This window comes from Ambystoma mexicanum, chromosome 4q, assembly GCF_040938575.1.
Source record: "Ambystoma mexicanum isolate Mex_15411 chromosome 4q, UKY_AmexF1_1, whole genome shotgun sequence".
Taxonomy (NCBI): Eukaryota; Metazoa; Chordata; class Amphibia; order Caudata; family Ambystomatidae; genus Ambystoma; species Ambystoma mexicanum.
Genome location: NC_090928.1, coordinates 919980918 through 920000755, shown reverse-complemented (window position 1 = coordinate 920000755; position 19838 = coordinate 919980918). Strand labels below are relative to the sequence as shown.

At 45.6% G+C, this 19838-nt stretch overlaps 1 protein-coding gene across 4 annotated transcripts in view; it reads left to right on the top strand.

Annotated features, from left to right (window-relative positions):
* The window catches only part of MTA3 (metastasis associated 1 family member 3), a 1736304-nt gene that overhangs the window by 62478 nt on the left and 1653988 nt on the right, over nt 1-19838 (top strand). For all 4 annotated transcript variants that reach the window (XM_069608476.1, XM_069608475.1, XM_069608474.1 and 1 more), the window contains exon 2: nt 8859-8926. In XM_069608476.1, the coding sequence (XP_069464577.1) occupies nt 8859-8926 (68 nt within the window). The remainder of the gene's footprint in view (nt 1-8858; nt 8927-19838) is intronic.

The following is a 19838-nucleotide window of genomic DNA, read 5'->3' as shown; positions in this document are numbered from 1 at the left end:
TGATCCTCGACAACAGGAACCCGCTGCCTTGACAAAAGTATTGCCTATGATTTTTGCCCCCAACTCTCTCTGGATATCTCGGGTGCTAAGTGTGTTTTTGCCCCGGTAACATTCTTGCCGCGGATATGCGTTTCTTTAGTAAGACCGAACTGTCATTACTGTCAAAAAGTGATTGCAAGTGTATTCCCGGTAACGTCTTTTGTTTAACAACACTGGTCCATTAAAACATAGGGTACTTACCTTGAGTTATACAGTACAAAGTGAATTGGTTAGTTGTAGTATATTTTACGTGTGGTTTTGAATAGAAGTGTTGTGTTTATAACAAACGTTTAAAAATAAATGTACTTATATTTTTTGACCTAAAACCTTGAGTCCGTGTTTGCTTGAGTCACAGTAATTGTGGTCCCTTTGTGTAATCTCTGCTACTGCTCATATACTCTTGAGATACGCCTGGCTGGTCCGCTACTGCTACCACTTTAACATAGTAGTACAGGCTTGTACCAAAGGTAAAACTTGTATTGCCACCTGTAGTCTTAATTATGTGTAGTGGTCCCTAAGGGCACTGCACAGGATTCTGCCAAACAAATACTAGAATTCACAATGCTAAATCTGGCACTAAAGAGCTATGCTCTATCCTAAGAGAACTGGAATCGCCAGTGCCTCCCACTGATGCCTGTTTTAAGGACAAAGCCTGGTGTGACAACATCCAACAAGCTTTATCAAACAAAATAGCTCTCATTCAAGCTAAAATAGAGTCCAAAAAAGCCAACCTCACCCCTAAAGACCACTCTCATAATGCACCTAGCTCTCCTCGACCAGACTGTCCCCCTTTCCATTTCTCCCCACTCACAGAGGACAAAGTAGTCAAAATAATTTCTAGCCTCAAACCTTCTAATTCTCAAGGTGAGTTGTGCCCAGCCCCAGTTATCAAGGACGGGGCTAAAGACCTAGCTCCCTTCATCACCACCTTGATCAATTCATCATTTAAGAACGCCTCTGTCCCTAACAACCTTAAAGAAGCATGGGTCCTGCCACTACTCAAAAAACTTAACCTAGACCCTAATATACCGACCAACTACAGACCCATTACGACTGTCCCTTTTCTCCTGAAAATACTTGACAGTGGCATACCTCCAAATACAACAACATTTGGAAGATAACCTTTTAGGTCTGCGACAATCTGGCTTTAGAACCAAGCATGAGACAGAAACAGCCCTCCTGGACCTAAAAATTCAAATGGGCAAACGTAAAGACAAGGGCAAATTGGCCATCTTGCTCTTGTTGGCTTTGTCTGCAGCCTTTTACCTGGTCGATCATCTAATTCTGACCAAACACCTCTCCTCGGCTGCTGCATTCTCCCAGAATGCCACCAATTGGATTCAATCCTTCCTTTCCGACAGAACGACCAGGGTCTTTGCCCCTTCAGCGGCGGCTGACCCAGTCCCTATCCAATGTGGAGTCCCCCAAGGGTCTTGTATTTCCTCCACGCTTTACAACATCTTTACTAAGCTCCTCTTCGACCGTCTTGACAATCTGGGTGTCATACACAAATTATTCTGACGATACCCAGGTCCTCATCACCCTCACCGGTTGCTATGAGAAAGATGTTGTAAAACTAAATGAAATCTACCTTGAAATCCAATCCTGGATGGCTACTCATATAGCCTTTGCTTAAACGATGACAAGACGGAACTGCTGAAAGTGGGCTCCCAGGCCCGTCTTAACAAACTCGTCCTCCGATACCAATCCTTCACCATTGACGGCAACATTATAAAAGTCTCAACAGAAGTCAAAACGCTGGGTGTGTATTGTGATTCCACACCCTCGCTTAAAAAACAAATAAATGCCACTATCACATCCACTAATAAAATTATCAATGCCTGTAAACCATTTTTATCCACCTACAGTTGACTCACCCTTGCTAGGGCTTTGATTCTATCCAGATTGGATTATTGCAACACACTTTCTCGGTTCCACTAATCACAATCTGAATAGACTACAGGTTCTCTAGAAAAACGCCTGCAGATGTGCCCTCAATCTACCCCGCTCGGCCCACATTTCCACCTTTAGAAAGAATTTGTTACAGAATTAAATTACTACCACTCGTCAATACACATAAATACCTCTCCTTGATAGCACCACGTTACTTATCAGACAAGGCACTTCCAGACCCTCATATCTGCACCAACTAAACATTCCTAAATTTAACCTGAAAACAGCAGGGGGAGCAAGCTTCCCTGTGCTAGCTGCGAAATGCTGGAACTCACGCCCTACGGACATTAGAGCTCACTCGTCCTTTTGGTCGTTCAGAGCCAATGTGAAGGCTCTGCTTTCTATTCAGTAATACTAATCCCACAGAGGCACCACTTCAGCCCCTAGTTGCATATAGTTTGCTTTCTGTCCTCCTTCATCCTACAATATCTTTGTTCCACTGACTCGGATCATTCTGTGACCTGGTCCATCTTGTAACATCTGTGCTATCCATTGTCTCGGACCATTCTGTAACCTGGTCCCACATGCTATTTATTGCATTTATCACTGTCATTTGCATTACATTGCATGTGCACCTTCTGTAACCTATGTTGGTCTACAAGTTTAATGCGCTCAGTTACCCCAGGGTTTGGCTGCGCTATACAAATAAACAAACTAAACACTTCGCTCATTTTCAGGCTACTCTCAGCCACCTCTTCTCCTTCACTCATCTCAGACTGTCTGTCTGCTATCCAGGAGTGGTGTACCGCCAATGATCTCTGCCTTAATGCCAGTAAGACTGAGATTCTCCTCATCAGCACACCCGCTCCCCCCTTTCCTGCCACACTCTGGCCAGCCTCTCTTGGCCGTCTTCCTGCTCCCACCTGCAAGGCTAAAAACCTTGGTCATCTTCGACTTCACACTCCTCACATATCTGACGTCTCTAAGAAGTCACACTACCAGCTGCACTTCCTCAAAGGTATTCTTTCTTTCCTCTCCTCCCCCCAGAAGCTCACTGTTTCCAGAGCTCTGGTTCTCTCTCTAGGCTGGACAATTGCAACAGCCTTTTGCTAAAGCTTCCTGCTTCTGCTCTCCGCCGTCTGTAACTCATCCAGAACAGGACTGCAAGACTTGTCCTTTGCCTCAAGCACAGGGATCGTATCTCTCCAAGACTGAAATCTCTGCACTGGCTCCCAGTGGCTGCAAGGATTACGTTCAAAACCCTCTGCATTGTCCACAAGGCCTTCTGGGGCCTGGGTCCTCAATACCTTCAACTCTCTGCCTAAATATCTTCCTTCTCAAGCTCTTCCATCATCTGCTTCCAACTCCCTCAGGGTCAGTCGCTTCTCCAAGCACCTTAAGCACCTTAAAACCTTCCTCTTTGCTTATGCGTTCTCTCCCCCTCTCCCCTGCTGAATTCCTGGCTGAAACTGCGACCCTTCTGATCTCGGGCCCAGGCCCCGCCAGTTACACACCTGCACTGCCTCCCTGGCAAACCCCGCACCTGGGGACTTTTTTCTGTATCCCTACAGTTCCCTACCAGCACTTATGTCCGCACTTACCTTGCACTTGCCACCAGCTTGCCATATTTTTTATTTCTTAGTTATTCTATTATCCCATGTACTGCACTTCCCGCCCTACCCCCTTCCCATGCACTTGCGCGATCTGAATTACACCTGGCCTGGTAAGGTCATTGTCTGTCTTCCCTCTGTCCCCCCTCCCCCCCTCCCTTGCCTCGTCGTGCCTTGAAACACTTGTGTGTAGGTGCGATATATAAATGCCATATCATCATATCGTATAGCCTCTTTACCATCGGCCTCTGCAACAGCCGCTTCTAAACTGCTCTGAGGCCCTGTCACAGCTCACCATTGGAGGGTTTTGGGGGGTGGGGCAGACTGTTTTAGCATCTATAAGAATGGCGAGACATTACTTCAAATGCTTTGGCTCTGGACACAATAGCCCACCGTTACTGCCTTCCTTTTATAAAGAAGCCTGAGACCAATCCCCCGGGGAATCACTCAGGATTCTGGATCCGCTCCTTGTGCTGGAAATATTGACCCTACTAGAGAAAGGCGCTATAGAACCAGTGCCTGTGTCGGAGAGGAACAAGGGTTGGTATTCCCCATATTTTTTTGATTCCCAGAAAGGACGGGGGACTGAGACCCATCTTGGACTTGAGATACTTTACCCATTCCCCCTCTGCACATGCACAATCTCAATCTCACCTGGCCTAGTAAGATCGTTGTCTCTGTCTTTCCTCTGTTCCCCTCCCCTCCCTTGCCTTGTCGCGCCTTGAAACACTTGTGTATAGGCGCTTTATAAATGCCATATTCCATATCATATGCTTGAACTAGTTCCTCAGGACGGACAAGTTCAAGATATTCACTCTGCCTCCGATCCTTCAAACCCTCCAAATTCAGGATTGGTTGGTGTCATTGGACCTTCAGGATGCTTATTTTCATGTGCTGATCCATCTCAAGCACAGGAAATACCTGAGGTTCGCTGTTGGCGGCTCGCACTATCGAGTCCTGCCATTTGCGTTGACCTCTGCCCTGAGGGTCTTCACCACTGATGTTGGTAGTGGCAGCGCATCTCAGGAGAGGGGGGGGGGGATTCACGTCTACCCCTATCTGGACGATTAGCTGATAGGGAGAACGCGCCCTGAACAAGCCTTGGATCATTTCAACGTTACCTGCCACTCCCTTCACAGACTGGGCTTCTCCCTTAATTTCAAGAAGTCCCATATGACACCTTGCCAACAGCTCCAGTACATCTGGGCTGTATGAGATACATCCTTGGGAAAGTGCTCGCCACCCAGGGTGAGGGCTCGGGACATTCTACAGATGGTAACCAAGTTCCAGAGTTTTCCGGGCTTCGAATTCTTGAGGTTGCTCGGCCTCATGGCATCCAGCTTTTTTCTGGTGCCGGAAGCACACTTGAGAATGAGATCCCTTCAATGGGCTTTCTGAACACAATGGTTGCAATTCTCAGGGTGGATGGCGGATCACCTCCAGATTGTGGTCAGAGTCTCACAGGATCTTCTGTGGTGGGCCTGCGAGGAAAACCTTATGATGGGAGAACACTTTTGGCAACCATGGCCGGAGATCACTGTAGTGAAGGATGCCTCATTCACAGGGTGGGGGAAGCTCACGCCACTGATCTGACTATCAGTGGTCGTTGTTCTCCATCAAAGTCCAAACTACACATCAATCTTTTGGCACGGAGAGGCTAGCCCTGAAGGTTTTTCTGCCGTCTGTACAGGCAATTTTTTTTTTTCTAATGATGACGGACAACACAGTGGCCATGCACTACCTCAACAAGAGAGGAGGCGTCTGGTCACTCCCACTGTCTAGAGGCAATGCCGCCCTGATACTGGCCGATTCAAGAAGGAATTTCCCCATCAGCACTTCCCTTAGCTAGAGAGCAGAACACGGCAGCGGACACTCTGAGCAGGCAGAGTGCAGTCTCCCACGAGTGGGTACTAGCTCAGAGTCCTTCAAGAGATCTTTGTCCTTTGGGGAACCCCTCAAGTGGATCTGTTCGCGACCAGTGCCAACCAGAAGTGTGAGTGGTACTGCTCAAGGGAATTTCCTCAGAGGAGCTCTAGGAGACTCGTTCGTGGTGGATTGGGATTTCCAGCTACTGTACAAGTTTCCTCCAGTCACTGTCATTCCTCACGTTCTCAGTAGTTTGAGAAAGTTCGGGACCCACATGATTCTCCTTGCTCCGGATTGGGCCAGGAGACTGTGGTACCCGGACCTTCTGGACATGTCCATCTGTCCTCTGATCCAGAGGTCAAGACTCTCAACCTTCACACGTGGTTTCTGAAAGGCTGAGAAATGAGGATTGGGACCTCCCGGATGATGTGATGGAGGTGTTGCTTTCTATCAGGTGGCCAGCAACAAAGTCTCTGTACCGTTGCCGTTGGAACACGTTTTGCGACTGGTGCAGAGAAAATGTTCATCCTTTTCAGTGTGCTTTCATTAGCACACAAAGGTCGTCGGGTTGGAACCATTAAGGGTTACCTGGCAGCGCTCTCAATATTGAAGCGCTCCTCAGAAGAATGCTCCTATTTCAAGCTCCCACTGGTTCATCTGTTTCTAAAATGGCTCACAATGTGTTCCCGCCATCGACTTTTCAGGTTCCGGTTTGGGACCTTAACTTGGTTTTGAAGTTTCTGATGTGTGCTCCATTTGAACCTTTTTCCACATGTCCGTTGAGGTTGTTGACCTTTAAGGCAATACTATTGGTTGCTATAACATCTGCACGTAGAGTGAGTGAGTTGCAGGCACTTTCTCCCAAGCCACCCTATACTATATTCCACAAGGACAGGGTTGTGTTGAGGGTGAAACCCTCCTTCCACCCTAAGGTAAGAAAATTGTGCTACCAGCCTTCTATCCTCCTCCACATCCTAGTAAGGAAGAGGAAAAGCTCCATAGGTTGGACCCTAGGAGAGCATTAAGCTTTTATATTTCCAGAATGTCCAAACTGAGAGTGGACAACCAGCTCTTTGTGGGGTATACAGGACACACATTAGGCCAGGCTGTTTCTAAACGGACCTTGTCTAGGTGGATCATCCTCACTATTTCTGAATGCTATCGATTGGCAGGCAAAGACCCTCCTGAGGGCTTGCATGCTCATACCACCAGAGGCATGGCCACGTCGACAGCCCTGCAAAGGGGTGTCCCTATAAAAAACATCTGTGTTGCTGCAACGTGGTCATCGATGCGCAGGTTTACGAAGCATTATTCTCTGGATACTTCCCATCCTCAGGATGTTGCTTTTGGTAAGGCAGTGCTTTACTCTGCTCTTTAAAAACGAATGTCTAAATTCTTCACCCTCCTACAATCATCGATTCTGCTTTGGGAGTATATCAAAGATGAGGAATACGTTGGAGGACACAATCCTTTCGAAGAACAAGTTACTTACCCTTGGTAATGTTCTTTCGACTGGATGCTCCTCCAACGTATTCCTCATCGTCCTCCCAACCTACCGCTCTGTAGAATTTCACATGCTATTACAGCTTTTGTTCCAACAAGGCTGAGTACAGTCAGGCCCGCATTATGGGCATATCTGCAACACAAGGGGAAAAAAGAACTGAGGCAACGGGCGCCGTGCGTGCTACTGATAACATCTGATGATATCACCCTCGACATAGGCCTTCGAATGACATTGACTCAACGACATTGACGCAGGGCGCCTTCTGCTGAAAAATATCCAAAGCTGGACACTACATGTCAAAGATGTGGAATACGTTGGAGGAATATCCAGCCGAAAGAACGTTACCTGGGGTAGGTAACTTTGTTCTTCGGTGCAAGAACAACATCATAAAATAGAGTAAACCTTATGAGCTACAGTTACTATGTACAAAGTCAAGTAGACCAGAACAAGCTGGACTATAATTGCCCAGGAGGGAAAGCCTATAAGGGAAATAATTTCCAAGAACACTTTGAAGCCAGCAACCAAGAATTTAGATCTTACAAAAGATCTCGGACAGGGATTCCCAAGGAGGAGATAAAAGTCAATAGTCCATTTGAAAAGTTAGACTGATTCAAGAAATAGCGAGAGACGATTTGAAGATTAGGTATGAAGGAACAATCCTACAGACTGGTACTAGAATTGCCCTCGGGTGAGGAGAATGACTGCCTTCTCCTAAGTAGTAGTCAGTTAGGGTAGTTTTGGACAGCAGACTTTTATTAATTTGGACATTCATGCCTGACTGATGAGTACAGTACGATAGTTAATAACCTAGGCATGGACTACCCATAGTGACAGGGAAAGTTGGGCCCTATAGTTTTTTCTTTAAGACAATATTGTGAAACATGTCCTCGGAGTGTCCATGTCCTTCTTCTGACTCACCTGACTCACCATAGTAGCCATCAGTCAGGTAAGGCCTTGACGGTTGAGAAGGATTGAGGTGTGAAGCTTAGGGTGGGGCTCAGGGAGGGGGCCCAAGGCCACGCCTGCACCCACACAAAACGAAAATACATTTCTGTGGGTGTTAGAGAAAATGCTCTTCTCCCCGTTCCTGTATGGAGTAAAAATGGACTACTAGTAGTGTGGCTACTATGGTGAGAAATGTTTTCTTTTGTAATTGGTAAGACTGTGGTGTTAGCGTAGCAATGGGAATGGACACAAACCCTGGTATACAATGCACAGCAGATCAGCAATTGCCTTTAAAAGATGGTGTGGCTGTATTTCAGATTTCCTTTTAAATTACCCACAAGACTACGAAATGGATACAATGCATAATGGAATTGGGGAAATGGGACCTCATTATGACACTGGCGGTAGCCATGCCAGTAAATATGAATTTTCCAGCACCCGCCAATGGGGACTTACCGGGGCATTACAGTCCGGCGGTCCCGGTAATTCCCCATTGCCGGGTGCCGGAATATATTACTTCCCATTTCAGTGTCATTGGACTCAATGGGAAGGACAGATGCACCGGTGTATCTGTAGAGGTCTGTGAGCAGGTGCCGTTCCGCCCGGTCGCCCGGTCAGACCTGGCAGGCTGAAAGGCACCCGCTCGCAGAACTCGTAGTTTGCCGGCCCGGAAACAACAGTACTGGCAAGCTTACCGGTAGTTTCCAGACCGGCAAACTTGCAATGAGGCCCATGGTCTTTTATTCATGTCCCTAGAGAAAATTATTTGTACAGGTTCTATTTCATGTCCTACATAAACGCCACACTGATCTACACTGACCATCCTCCTTTTCGTAATGCACCTTTTTAAAAGGAAGTATACATAATTGTAGGTGGGCTTCTTAGGCTACACGTGGTATTTAATAAAGTAGTCGGGCTGTTTGGCTTTACTAACCCTTCTATTTTTCTTTTTGCAGAAAATTTCTCTGTCTGTGCGCTAATATTTTTTTCTTTTCATACAGATTATGTCTTCTTTGAAAACTCTTCCAGCAACCCTTACCTCATCAGACGCATAGAGGAACTTAACAAGGTATGTAGAGACCAGTAGCTCGATACGTACAGACTTTTAAGGTAAAATGCATGTGCTCAGTTATTTCAAATGTATGTGTTCCCAAGTACCGTTCAAATACTTACTCCCATACCAAAGGTTCCACAGGTAGGCTGCCCGGATGACTCAAGTGTCTGTTTTTTTAAATCGGTGTTGTGGAGGCTGGTGTCTCAACAGGGGACTATATTTAGATCATGGCTTGCCTTCGCTTCCGAAGGCGTGCTAAGCTGCTGCTGGGAGCCTGGAAAAGAGCTGGGGCGGGTCGTGGTGAGGGTGAGGGTGAGGGTGGGGGAGGGGAGGCAGGGCCCGCATGCTCCGTCAAATCCAGTGAGCCAGCAGTGACCAGAGAGGGCTTGTAGGCCTTGCTGAGGAACCGTTTTACTTCAGTTTTGGTATGTTTTGAAGCCCCACATTGGAAATATGAGAGACGAACAGTGCGAGTGATTTCTATAATTTGGTCAAATGGGGATGCCTGGATTAGATCCTGGATCTTCTGGTGTCAATATCGGTAACCTCACCACAAAGCCACTTTCCAATCTTTTGCTTTAATGTAACTTGTTGCCCTTTCCAGTTTTTATTTAAGTACTCCCATGTTTCACTGATCAGGAAACTGGAACTAAAGTAATGGGCCCAAGAGCACACAATTCAGATTCACAGGAGAACTCTGAGTAGGAACCAGGATTTTCTCGTCCCACGTTGGAAATGTACCCTCAGACCTTTTATTTATCTTTGGTTTCCCATATTCTTTCCCTTTCCCCTTGTGCTTTGTTTCCCTCTGCTCTCCTCTGTCCAGCGCAGCAATCTGGAGGGAGGGTGGGCACATTCCTGTGGGGACATATATGCAAGGTGAAATATTTCTGTGCCGATTTGTTGGTGGTGATGTGCCCGTAAGGAATACATTGGGGTTTTGTATGTGGTAGGGTGGAAGTATGGAGCTGTGGTTGGAGTGATGCTGTGCATGAAGGGAAGGTTGGGGTAGATGGAGAGTGAGGCACTCGGTGTGCGTTTTTGTGGTAATCCATCTGTGGTGTGGGATACTTTGACCCACTCAGCAGACTCCCCATCCATAACCAAGCTGCGCTTCTGCAATCAACAGCAAAATGGCTGTGCTGGCTCCTTGGAGCACCATTGAATCAAAACTGCATTTTGCAGCGACAAAAGGATGGCTGCCCCATCTTGCCAAACACCATTGGGCGAGTTGGAATAGGGGGCTCACTGAGAAAGGTGCCAGTGTTTTCTTGGGTGCATCCAAAAGAAGTGAATCAAAGCAGTGCTGCTCTGCTGCTTGCAAAAAGTTTCCATTGAAAAGGTTATATTTTACACTGGAAAGGATGCTGCCCTGATGCTATTTTTATCTATTCCACATCCCATTGCTTTTATCCATAAGGCCCTGCCATGCCCATCCGTATCCAGATTGTGCTGTAGCAGGAGAAAGCATGACCGGCTGTGCCAGCCAAAATCTGAAAAAGGCAAACGAAACTTCACTTTCAGCCGCAGAAAAAGCTTGACATTTGAGTCACAAAAAGATCAAGGCTTCAAAGAAATCCTATCTCTCTGGGCCTATGTCAATTTCAGTGCATCTTTGTTTTAAGCAAATTGCTGTATAAAAGGAACTGACTATGGCTGCAAAACAATATTGGGAAGTCGGATGGAAGAACCGAATTTAAAAGGGAAATCCCAGCAGTTTATACCATGTGTTAAAATGTGCTGTTGCAAACTAAAAATAAAAGGCCTGTTTTAAAAGTACAATGGTGAATAAAAACGTATCCTTGCATAGCGATGTAAAGGGGGCTTTGCTGGGGAACTTGTATGGGATGTTTTATTCAAGCTTGTTTTTGATTCAGAACAAAATAACAGAAAATAAAGGAATTCAAATGTATTGGCTGGATTTGGCAAGCTCCACAAAAAGAAGCCACCATAAAGTTCTAGGACACAGGCATGCTAATTGCCACCTTTGAAAACTTTGAATGGCCCAAGACAAAGAAATGTCACCCGATCGTCTGACATTCTGGGTTTCAGCTTGAGACAATAGATCTGGGACACCAATGTGTGAAGTGGGGGAAGTGACCATAAACATTCAATCAAACTGGGAAACCCCCATTGCCACCCTGGGCTGAAACTGACAGTTGGTGGTAGCTGAAGGGGAAAAAAAATTGTCCCAGTTGAAGGACAAATGCTGACCATCTGTCTCAAAATACTATTTGATGAATAAACTTTTAAGACTGTTGAGTCTGTAATGGGACAGCTGAGAAATGTAAATGTGGTACAGTTTAAATGTAATTTCTCTGGCTTTCAAATAAGATATCTTGGCTGTCAATGGCATGTATGGGACACAAACGGCAGGAAAATGTGAATCATGGGAGGGAAAGGACATATGATGGAACGTTAAAAATTAAGAGATATGCCCTATGATCATATGAGATTATCTGAATCAAAAGTGAGAAAAAGAGATTACCCCTCTCTATGCCATTTAGAGTCTGAATTACACTATTAGCATGTTAACATCTATACATAATCTCGATTAAACTGAATCAACACTACATCAAGGTTGTAGGTATCACCAAAGACTTGTTATTTTCTAGTCTTTCCAGATTGTCGACAATTCAGTTTAATCGACCCCCTTATAAATTATGTTTTTAAGTAATGATTGCAATGATATTGTGTATATATTTTTTCTAATTTCATTTAAACATGTATTACTTGTATAATAACCTTTTTTTTTTAGTAGAAAATAAGAGTGGTTCTAAGATGTGTTTTGACATTGAATTTATGCACATATTATGTATAGATGTTAACATGTTAATAGTGTAAAAGCACTACCAATCCAGACTCTAACTGGCGTAGAGAGTGGTAATCTTTTTCTCACTTTTGATACAGATAATCTGCAATTTTCTCCCGTTCTGAGAAATTGATCCCCCGAAAGAAAACATTGGGAGATTACCTAAGTGTTTCTATGAAAATATGTACACACACCTAAAGTTATAGAATTTTAAGTAATATATTTCTCACCAAAAAGTGTGAAAAACTGGTATAAGGGCGAAATAAAGTCTGATAAACTATACAGTTGGACTGCCATGCTCAGTGTGAAATATGTAATCTGCCTAGTTAATTTGTAAGGGTTCCAAAATTGCGTAAATGTGATTTATGTGAAGAATTATTTTAGCTAAAGTAACTGAGGGATGATCCTATGCATAGTAAACCCACATAAAGCTGATGTCAGGTTTCTAAAATCAATTGACAGGAAGGCGGTAACAATCACCCCTGACCAATCCAGTTGTTTGTGGGCGTACTCAGCATAAGCCTGCCCTACCATTTAATGATGTCACCACGCTTTATATAAAGGGTAGCTGACAGAACTCGACAGACTCTCTCCTGCATTTCCAGCGCCTGCGTTCCTGATCTTCTACATCCATCTTGCCAGATTCCACTGCAAGGCCAAAGCATAGCTGATGCTATCCCAGCAAGGCCATTGATCCAGAAAACCCCACTAAAATCTCAATAACCAAAGGGAAAAACTGTGGTACCCTTTTTGGGGTAGCATCTTGAGACCAGACCGACTTGTTGCCCACTAGCTGCATGCCCGCTGTACCTCTGCCATCCAGCTGTACTTGTTATCCAGTGACCAGAATTGTCCAGCTGTTTGCTACCTGGTGACCAAGCTGTGCAGTGACCAGAACCCGGTTGACTGTTCCAAAAATCCCAAATTCAAGTGTGGACTGTGAGTATTTCTTCCATCGCATAGAACACACAGCCTACCTCCTCTTGACCCTTTTGTCTTTATTCCACTCTAAGCAATCCTATCCATGCCTTGGTAATTTGTCGTCCTGTCAGAATTCTCTGTGTATTTGTCTGTGATTTCCCAGTGTTGGCGCCATTTTTCCATTCACCCCATCCTGTAACTCATTAGCAATATTTTGAATAATATAATTAATTTCCACGCTAAGAGAATCGCGGCGTGGAGCAGGTTAATGCGGCCAACTTAACCTGTTTCATGGGCAGCGCTATCTAGCATTGATAATCTAGTGTACGTAAAATCGTTTTTTTCTCAGCCGATTTTTCTCTTTCACGGCTTCATTTTGCCAAAATCGAACCTCCTTTTATCTTGCAAATCTCATCCAAATCTTCAGCTACAACCATCCTTTCATTCCTATATTGTCCTTGTGATGTGCATCTATCCCCAGCCCAAAAACCGCATTCCAAATCTGAGTATTTCACCCGTTTTTCACAGAAACCGTTTGTGTCATTTGAAACGGCAATTGAGAAAAAAAAATGCAACTTTCCAAGTGTGATTCGGCTGCATCGTGTTCTTACTTTCAACTTGTATTTGAATTGTATGCCCTTTGTTGAGAACTTGCCTTGTGATTGCCAGTGTTTATATATTCCTGCTATTGTGAGAAATCATATTTGCCTCATAGATTTAACCGCACATTATTTATTTGTCAATTTCCGAGTGTCTTTTTATGCCTTTGAGGGAAGGTCGGATTTTGATTGTTTGCGCTGCACAACATCCATGACTCCCTGCTGATTTGGTCTGTCCATTCCAAATTCTAGTCCTAGGGGTTTGGGAGAGCATTGCAGGGGGAAATCTTAACTCTGGTGCTATCTACACAAAGAGAAAAAGTGCTTCTGTTCATTTATGCTTTGTATATGTTCTCGTAGAAGGTTAAGCCAGTGTATTGCTTCAGTTTCCTTTGTAATTATCACCCTATTGGTGATTGCTGCCCAGTATTAAAATGTGTATGATTTCCTTTGAACTTTAAATAAATATTGCATTTTAACCAACCGCCCTAGTTCATGATCCATTGTGACCCGGGGTATTTGAAAAAGGGGGTGTGAGACGGGTTGTGTGCCATCTCAAATTGAATTCAACTAAAATAAAGAGAAAGCATTCCAATTGTGTGCTACATACTAGGCTAAGACCAAGGTGTGTGTCACCCAATTGAAATCTTTAACAGTGGGGGTCTATGCAGGATGGGGATATGCTTGTGGGTATTGATCTTGTTGGTGAGATTGGCTTTGTGGTTTACATTTTGGAGAATTGGATGTGGGGTTGGGGGGGTCTATTGGGAGATATTTGGATGGTTCGTGCGACTATGTGGGGTGATTGGATCATGTGCAATATGAGAATGTGACTATGGAGTTGCTAGGGTGGATGCAGTGTTTCACTGGGGATGACAGTAAAGTGTGCAGAGGTACCTGTGAGGAGAGTAGGTGTTGGAGGAATATGGGACTATCTGATTTGTAAGTTATTTTGTAATCCTACAAGGTTGGTATGCCGAATCCAGTCTGATGGCCTTTGTTGCAAAAGAAATCGGTAATCCCCTGTCTTCTGCTGTGCTTCATTATGTACGGGTCAGGGTCAAAATTGCAAGTTCTGCTTGATCACCCTTATTAATAATCTGATCTGATGGCGATTTCTGGCTAAACCTGCCTGACATTCCTATAAGAGACTGGACAGTCCCTTCCATCGAGTATGTAGAATTGGTGTTGCTGCACCATTTCAAACAATCCATTTTAAAATCTAGAGTGTGGTACATCTAACCTTCCAAGAGCAAGTACCACCAGTGACAAACTGTGGACAGAGTCGTGTGATGAGCTTATGCTCTTTTATTGGTAGTAAGATTTTAGTCTAGCGCCACCTTTTATAAATTATGTGCTTAAAATATGAGTTTGGGGTTCTGTTTTAATACCTTTTATACTAAGGAAATTATTTTTTAAATTGCCTTAAAATAGTTCTGCTTGCATGCTTAGTGATGTCCTTGTTTGTCCTAAAGCTGGAAATATATCTTTCATTTGCGTCTCTGTGGCATCTAACAACTCAACAGAACTCTTTCAAATCTGCAAGGAGCTGGCCAACCCTGCTGCAGTCTCTACCTGTCGCCTCCCAAGCCCTGTACATGGCCCTTACCTCTCATTTCATCTAAAAAAAAATAATTAACAAAAACAGGAAATCAAGTCCACCCTCTCGTCCTTTCCTCCTCGTCCCCCTTCTCTCTCCGTTACCTCTTGCCCTCCTGCAGCGACCTCTCCTCCCTTTTTCTCTTCCTTTCCTCTGTTCTCCCCTGACGAGATTTTCAGACAAGTCTGATCTATGAAAGCCTTATCAAAACAGGTTTTTCCCTGTTCGTCCAAAACCATCAAGGACCAAATTGACTTCCTTATTCCTGTCCTGGCTGACTTCTGCAACTTCTCCTTCGCCTCTGGAGCTTTCCCCTACCCTCTGAAGCACTCTTGTGCCCCCTCTTCTCAAGAAACCCACAGCGGACCCCTCATGCTGGGCTATCACCCGATCTCTCCTAACTCGAAACGCTGGCCATATCCCAGCTTAATCTTCACACTGATTCTGTTAGTTGTCTCAATGACCATCAGTCTGGCTACAGAGCTGCCAGAAGCATGGAAACTGCTCTCCAACCTTGATTCGAATATCCCATCTATCCTCGCCATACTCTTTCTTCTGCCTTTGACACAGCCAACCATGTCATCCTGCTAACCTGGATATCACTGATCAGGCCCTGGCCTGTCTGACGTCCTTCCTCTCCAACTGACCCTCACAGGTCCAACTTGGGTCCTTCCTTTCTTCCATCTCACTTTCTACCTGTGTTTTTTTTCCCTGGCTTTTCAACCAATACCTGGCACCGCTCACCTACTGCATTGCTGCTGTCTGCTCAAACTTTCAGTGCTATGCAGATGACAGCCAACTTGTTTTCAGACTCCCCTCTGCCACTTCTTCTCCGTCTCTCATCTCTGACTGTCTATCTGCAATCCAGGAATGGTGCTCTGCCAACGACCTCTGCCTTATTGCCAGTAAAACAGAAATCCTCATCGGCACAATTGCACCTTCCTTTCCTATCGCTCTCTGGCTGGCCTCCCTTGGCCCTCTCCCTGCTCCCACTTGCGAGGCTAACAACCTCAGGGTCATCTTTCGACTCCACTCTTTGCTTTTCTCCATACATCTCTGGCGTCTCCAAAAATTCAAAGTTCCACCTACACCTCCTCAGAGGTATTCTTCATTTCCTCTTTCCCCCAGAAGCTAACTGTCTCTAGAGCTCTGGTTCTCTCTAGGCTGGACTATATCAACAGCCGCTTTCTAAACGTGCCTGCAACCACTCTCCGCCCTCTGCAGCTCATCCAGAACAGGACTGCAAGACCTGTCCTTGGCCTCAATCCCTGGGATAGCATCTCTCCAGCCCTGAAATCTCTTCATTGGCTCCCTGTGGCTGCAAGGATTAAATTCAAGACCCTTTGCATTGTCCACAAGGCTTTCTGGGGCCTGGGTCCACAATACCTTCAACTCTTCCTCCTTAAATACCTTCCCACTCGAGTTCTTCGCTCTTCTACCTCCAACTCCCTCGGGGTCAGTCTCTTCTCCGAGCAACGAGTTGGGGGTAGACCGATTTCCTCGGCTGGGGCCTCCCTCTGGAGCAGCCTCCCTGCCTCTCTTAAACTTGAGGAGAACCATCTTCAGTTCCGGAAGCACCTCAAGACCTTCCTCTTTGCTTCTGCCTTCGCTCTTCCTCTCCCCTGCTGATCTTTCTGGTTCGGCACCGGGCACCTGGTTACCCTCTGATTTCGGGCCCAGATCCCTGCCCACCCATCCACACACCTGCACTGCCTCCTGGCAACCCTTGCACTTGGGGTCTGTTTCTGCTACCCTACAGTCCCCTTCCTGCACTTATTAGACACCCGTTGTCTACACCTTATTCTTGCACTTACCACCTGCTGGCTGCACTACCTGTCGTTGTTCTATCACGTGTTCAGCACTTTCCACTCCTCCCCTGCCCCTCGCACTTTGCTCCCTTGTCTCTCCTCTGCACGGGCTATAGTGTCTGGGGTCATCTGAAGGAGACGAGAAGAACTCCAGAACAGCAGGACGCGTGAGTTCAAAAGGAATAGGTTCTTTGATGCGTTTCAGGTATCGGGCTAGTAGGTAAGGGAGAGTACAGGTAGTAGGCATCTTTCCAGATTAGCTCCCACAACCTGGATCACCAACGGGCACTCATGAAACCTCAGGGCACTCCAGGTTCCATGTCATTCCACGTTCCAACCCAGGTAGCTGGTACAAGTGCCATACTACACATCCCCCTTCCTTATAAAGTACCAGGAAGGGGGAATCGCACATTCTCCAGCAATGGATCTTTGATAGATCCACATGCTTTGAACGTTCCCTATTGTAAGGCTGGGAGTACTTGGTTACCTTTTTACAATAGTAAATACAGAAAAAACAAGTGTCTGTTTTGTAACCCATTACCCTCCTTATGGGTGCTTTTGGTTGTTAGGCAGAAACCTGTGCAGTTCCCTTAGGGGCCCCTGCAAAAAGTTGAAGACTACAGGAGTTGGCAGTAAACCCAATTGGTAGCAGTCTGCACCACCCAGATTTACCTGGTAGCTGTGGCTGAGCAGTCAGACGAAGAGTTAGGCAGTATACAGAGCATACACACAAGGGCAGGTACACACAGTAGAACAAGCAAACACTGACCAGAGCTTTGGTGTAAAAGATATATAATTATTTATTTAAAAACGCATCTAAGAAAACACACTGGCACTAATCTCAAGCAAGTTCAAAAACAGTTACTAAAGTATATACACCCCCTTAAAAGAATATTAGACAAATCTTAAGTAAAGCCCCACTTATTTTCAGACAGCGGTGAGCGCTTAACGCAGATGGCACTCTAATAATTTGGTTTAAAAGGGAGAGAAAGGCAGAGCATAAATTGAAACCGATCCTAACACTTTCAAAAGAATACAGCAAGAGAGGAAGGCAGAATCAAACCGTGTAGTTAGAGTTCAGAAAGCCGGATCCACTTTAAGAGGATCAGAAATAAATGTGTCCAAGGTCACAAAAGTCTCAAAGGTTCAGAAAGAAGTTGGACCAAAAGAAAGGGACCAGTTAGATGGTCAAGAGGCCAGCCCAGTTTAGAAGGTTAAGGATTCACTGTCACCTTGTAGCAATCTATAGAAAGGGAGGCCAGGCGGACGCAGTACCTTGAAATGATGAGAACACTCCAGCGGGGGCAGTTGTTGCGAGTTGGTGCTTCGTCCGGCAGAAGAGAAGATCTCGTCGGGAAGGAAAGCAGGGGGGCGTTGTACTGCCAGGGAAGAAACCAGCCGCAGAGTTTCTCGATTCAAAGGAGTGGTCCTTTTATTCGCGGTTCAGTGGTAAGTGGCTATCCGGTTGCCGGGGTGCTTGGCATGGGCAATTCGACCACTAGACGTCCTGGTAGGCGAAAAGGAAAGCAAACTGGTTATCCCCACCAGCTCAAGGGGAAGAGACTCTCCGGCAAGAAGATCTCCTCCGTCGTCGGGAAGTGGTGAGACGGTTCAGCAGGGCTCCACCGGTGGTGTCGTCGTTGCAGGTCGGCTCAGCTTCTCCCTCTTCGGATTCTCTGATCCTGTGGTCGACTTCTGAAGTTCCAGTCCCAAAAGCCCTGCTTTTATGCAAGAAACCCCCATTCATTCAGCCTAGCTGTCAATCAAACATGCTAAGTGGTGAGCCGGCCGGCTCACCACTTGGGCCAATCACGCTAGAGTGCGACTTGAGTGGCCAAGGCAACTAAACCCCCTCCCACACCCCCCTGTGGTACCCAGACAGAGTGGCACCACTTTTGGAGGCTTCTGTGGAGAAGCCCGCTAAAAAGTGGAACAAAGGGCTCGACTTGGGTTGGAGTCACAGAAGAGAACACAAACGCCATTTTAGAATTGAGTTCTGGCAAAAAATACCAACCGGTGAATTAATATTAAATAAATAACCCGGCGGTATGTTCGAGGCTATAGGAATTAAATAATTAAAGTTTGTAGCCTCGAACAATGGGAAAATCCCATAGAGATATATTTGCGGTCGAATATAAAAAGTAGTATCCACTGCCATCAGCCAAAACTCGATCAGGGGGGACGGAGACGTGCCCCCTCGAATAACAGACCCTGGGGCAATCGAATTGCCCCGACCAGTACGTCCACAATATGATAGTTTGTATTGGTTTCTGTTCATAATTTGGGACTAGTAAAGCCAATGGTGACTTTACATGCCCTGGGAGACAGTAGTCAGTCCCAGGGTATGAAGTCTATGGTGGGGTGTCACTATGACACCCCTGTGTCACTGCACTGAGGGTGCTGTGTAACACACATAGTAAAAACACATGAGACCCTATGGAATAAAAGACCCCATAGTCCATAAAACACATTAACAGTAAAGGAACCCCTCAAATCATGTCCAAGAGTGTGAGGAAAAGAGACTCTCTCTTGGCAGGAGAAAGAAACAAACTCCAGAAATCCAGCAAAGCTGCTGGGGGACTCGCTAGGTTAGGAAATTCAGCCTAAACAAAGAATTCTTCCTAACATTCCCCTGCAGTATCCCTTCAGATTCTAACCACATGTCATGCTGCAAGGAGTCCTTGTGTTGTTTCTCCTCTGAGAAATCTCCACAACTAACTTCTATATCTTCACATCTGCTATTTATGAGAACACAAATTCAGGATCCTCTGCCTCATCCGATAGGTAAGGAAATGGGCTAAAAGATGGATGAAAAAAAGTCCATGTCTAAGGCCTGTGCCACCTGCGGCCTAAAACCCATTTTTGAAGATGGCCAGCATCAATTGCTTGTATCCAAACTACTCTTCAGAAGAGTGTGACATTTGGAAAAGGTTCAGCACTAAAACGTTAAACGATGGATGAAGACGCCTCATGCGCTGGCTTAATGAGGGGCATCACCCGTTCCCCCATCAGAAGCAAAGTCTTCTAGCAACTTGGCAGCCCCCAGAAAAAAAGGGAGCTCATGCCTAAAAGGGAAAAATCCGAAGAGATATGGTCTAAAAGGCCACGGTTGATAGTTAAACGAAACAGGGAACAACAAAATCCCAACCGCCACTGTCGTCGATAAGGGAACAGCGAGAAATCCACC